The sequence below is a fragment of the Diorhabda carinulata genome, chromosome 7, assembly GCF_026250575.1.
Source record: "Diorhabda carinulata isolate Delta chromosome 7, icDioCari1.1, whole genome shotgun sequence".
Classification (NCBI taxonomy): Eukaryota; Metazoa; Arthropoda; class Insecta; order Coleoptera; family Chrysomelidae; genus Diorhabda; species Diorhabda carinulata.
Window position 1 is genome coordinate 18,563,036 of NC_079466.1, and position 4,321 is coordinate 18,567,356.

The 4,321-nt window shown below is 29.2% G+C and overlaps 1 protein-coding gene across 1 annotated transcript; it reads right to left on the bottom strand.

The window, feature by feature from the left end:
- Positions 1–1,148: 1,148 nt before the first annotated feature.
- On the bottom strand, positions 1,149–3,321 carry LOC130896108 (vacuolar ATPase assembly integral membrane protein VMA21 homolog). The gene is made up of 2 exons (XM_057803899.1): positions 3,071–3,321; positions 1,149–1,779 (listed from the first exon to the last, which is right to left on the bottom strand). Exons 1-2 carry the CDS (start codon positions 3,180–3,182, stop codon positions 1,649–1,651), a joined length of 243 nt encoding a protein of 80 aa, XP_057659882.1. The 5' UTR covers positions 3,183–3,321; the 3' UTR covers positions 1,149–1,648.
- Positions 3,322–4,321: the final 1,000 nt, after the last annotated feature.

A 4,321-nucleotide genomic window follows, 5' to 3' on the forward strand; every position in this document is an offset into this window, starting at 1 on the left:
TACACTTATATTTTAATCTAATTAACCTACTTATAAATTCTAAACAGCTGAAGATGAAAAAATGCCGGTCTTTATCTGACTGTGCCCGTACCGTGCCCGCCAGTGAGAACACTATCATTGAGATCCTGAGGCAGCGATCTTAACTTGACTGTCTCTGATCGTGACCTGATCTGACTGTGCCCATTGGTGTGAATCCGCTATTATATTACTCCCAAATAATATTTAACATGACCAAATGAAATTAAATATATTTTCCAATTTTTTGATTTGATTGAATCTCTCCTCAAATGCTTGTTTTATTTAACTGAGGAAAATATTTCGTGGCTTTCAATTCCAAATATTTGTTAAATAAATGAAGTTTCGTCATAAATATTTTAATAATTTCAAACATCATTAAAACAATTATTCCATTCCCTTGAAGTATTTTATTCAGTTCATTAAAATGCTGGGCGATGTCGCACAAAATCATTAAATTATTTAACCAATGTATATTTGAAAGCTAAATTTCTTCCAATAATGTTACAAAGCGATTAAGGACTTTTCCACAATTAAGCCATAACACGTTGTTGTATATTAAGATCCCTGAACACTGACATTCAATTTCTTCTAAGAATTTTGCAAATAGTATTAATTGAGAGCTCTTGCGTTTATAAAATTATAACTTTTATTATAATTAACATTACATTGGAAAATGTTTTTAAACCGCACATAAGACTTGCTGGTGTATTATACAATGAAATTCAATTAGAGAATGTGAGATATTTTGCTTAAGATACTGAATAAATCTTGATTTTTGAGTTTAGGTATCATTTTGGTTGGTGGTTAGATGCTTTTAATTATGAATCCAATTCTTTCCACTGATCTTCCATTCCAATTCAAAAGAGTTTTGTTTCCCGTCAAGCTTAGCTCTACTGTTACTATAAACAAAGCATTATAAATGTGAATGTAAGTTGTTTGTTACGCTTTCACGCGTAAACTACTTAATCGATCATCATGAAACTTTGTACACATATTCTTGGAGGTATTAGAAGTAACATAGAATACTTTTTATGAAAAAAAAATTGTAAAAATTGTCGAAACTATTACTAAAATGATCGAGGTCCTTCATATTGATGTTTCACTCTGTAAATAGCTCATAACTACACAAGTAGGGAAAAAACTTTTTTAATATAAAATAATGGGTATAACTAATTTCAAATAATACATTATTAATAACACATAGCAAAAAAGTGAAGTTTTATAATTACAAATACAAAAAATAAATGAAGTTGTTTTTTTTTTTAAATATTTTTTTTCACTTTTGAAGTGTACTTATACAGTTAAATGTTCCACTTCCATACAATTTCTTTGGTCTCTAAAGTTATACTTATATTGAATTAATAATAAATAATTGGTAAAAGTACTAATAATTTTTTCCTCCTATGTTCTATATATATTCACATTTTATGAATTTTTATTAGAATTATTGTTTTATTACATCTGAAAAGTACAACTAAATGTAAATTTTGAATCTTTTCCTGTTATTATATTCACATTTTTAATTTAATTTTAAGTTTCTAATTTAATCCTTCAGCATTTGCAATTTCATTAAAAAATACTTTTTTGCAACATGAAATAATACAAAAATATTTAATGCTATATTTAATATTTATTGGTCCTTCACTTTATCAGCTTCTGAATAAGCTTTTAATATATACATTCCTACTGCTATGTGCAATACCACTACAGCTAAAACTGCAGATGAAATATTTGTTGTGACAGGAGATGTGCCCAAAATACCTGCAAGAAAGTAAACATCAAGTTAGTAGTTATCAAGAATAAAAAACTTTTTGCAGCCAATTGATACATTAAATCAAATTGAGCAATATTCAAATAAATGAGTACTAGTCAATGCACAAGAAACATTTTGTGATTACACTGACAGATCTAGCATATTTTATCACCACTCAAGGAACATTATGCAGGACAAGTCATAAGTTATATGTTACTACAATAAAAGTACAGAAACAAATCAATAGAACACCAAATATATATCATAAACCTCCAAGTTGTTCCCTTCATATTTAATAGACTTTACTAATTGAAAAATCCATTCACCAGTTTCCAGTTTTAAGGAAACAAAGTCAACACTTGTTAAGTTTCTTTCATGCATTCCATGTGATGAAACAGGTGCAAATATGAAGAACTAGTAGTTTGAGTTTTGGACAGAGAAAATAGTAAGTCGACACCATATGCCCTATAAAAAGGCATTTATCTACATTTAAACACTTACTTGGAAACAAAATTAAACTCAACAATGACATTTCTTTCTATTTTGGGACCTCTAGATATATGATGAATTAACAAATTTATAGTATTTAACATTAATTTACTTTTTGAACTAGTTAATTAAATCAATTTTAATTAAAAATTATAATCTAATAAGCCAAATATGAGGGTTGTCTTATGAGGATCGAACTCATTTTCAAATTATTATGTCAAAACTTCTGAGCAATCTCTGTGGGGCAAAGATTTCACCATGATGCAGTGGCCATAGCTGTAGACAAGTGGAGATTGGCTGCTTCTCCAGGATAGCAGAAATATTTTATAATGAATCAAATTGTATAGCTTTGCCAACATCCTTACAGTGACATTTGGGTTCTTTTCCAGATTACAACTACCTCAGGTCATAAGTTAAATATGTCATATTTCAAAGAAAACAAAAAGCTTTGGTTAGGACAGAAGAAATATTACTTTCATTTATCAATATTGAGTGAGATTTTAACAAGGGAAATTAAATTGGTTACTTGTCATCTCAATATCCCAAGATTGTCACAGAAAAATATAAACCTGGTATATTTGTATATGTACTTAACTCAATGTAATGCTTGGTGTTCAAACTAGAACATTTTTTTAGAAATAAAGTCGATAATTGGGGAGAGTTCTTAGAAACTATGCTTTCAAATTTTATATGTTCAGTTGTAATATGAGCATAAAAGTTCACTAATGGAGTTGACCTAATTTAGAACGTATAGTATCAATATAAATGGTAGACATGTTTCATTTTGGGGACAACACTATATTTGCTTACCTTCGAAAATAATTTTTGAAACAAAAAACGTAATTATGGGCGAAGCCAAGATAAAAACACTATAACTTAAAATCGTTTTAAAAATTGTATAAGGTGTTGTATTCGTTTCCATTATAATATCTACTTTATAATTACTAGACAGAAGATGAAAACTATTATTATTATTTTCTTTATACACTATTCTTTATTTTATATTTCAGAAAACATAACCTTTTTAAAATGTTAAGTCAGGTGACCTGATATATCAACTGATAATGACATTTCTTCTTGTTTATATATTTCTCACATGGGCAAAACAGCTGCAAACAAATGAGATGGCTGGAGAACCAATAATTTTCGTCAACTTTTCACCTCTTAGACCATTTTATAAGTTTTTCGTCATGATTTGTCTTAATTATGTCTCTTTTCATAAAAACAGTTTAAAATAGCAGTTAAAATTTGACTTCGGTCTTTATCAAAATAAATCAAGTCATCACGATAAACCGATAACTTGAAAACAGATGTAGGCAGTTTAGAAGGACTTTTCGGAAACTATAATCATATTATTGCATCATTTCTTCCCTAGTCCATCGGAAATACCCAGACTGAATAATGATTGATTTCATAGAAAAATTGCACATGGTCAGCTTCGTTTTTAATTGTAGTACCAGATTTCTACTATTCACCTCTGAAATACTTTCGAAATTCAATATTTCGAAAATGTATTCTGTCGTTTGATATATTTTATAGACCTCATTTACCATCGGAATCTATATTATCGGCGACCATGCTAGATTAATTCTCACCTGACCTGTGGTTCGCAGTTGGAAGTGAGAATGGCGCTAGTTAGCGTTCGCTTTGCTAGCTTCGCCAGCTAGATTATGTGGCGTTTTTTTATTGGGAATGTTGCAATGAAACACCAAATGAGACACATTTTAATATATTTCCCGAGCTTTCGAATACTTATGTATTCATCGTCTGAGACTGAAATGATGTTCAACTACAATATAAAAATATGTATAAATGTAGGTATGTATAAAGATAATAAAATACATACGGGTATATCGGAAACAGCTATAACCGCTTTGCATCAGATCATCCACAAAATTTTGTATCGTTGTTAAAACCCGCTTTTCCAACTTTTTAAAACACTTACCTACCTACACTAAACAACTAATTAGTAATTCTTCAAGAAGGCATTTCGCAACAGAACTGAAAATAATGACATCCAAAAACCAACAAATAATTTAACAAAGCAAATAACTCTGCACA

Excerpts from the sequence above, each read along its gene's own strand:
- LOC130896108 (XM_057803899.1), bottom strand. The coding sequence starts at position 3,182 with ATGGAAACGAATACAACACCTTATACAATTTTTAAAACGATTTTAAGT. Across the intron at positions 1,780-3,070 it reads TTCAAAAATTATTTTCGAAG|GTATTTTGGGCACATCTCCT; the intron begins GTAAGCAAATAT and ends ACTTTCTTGCAG.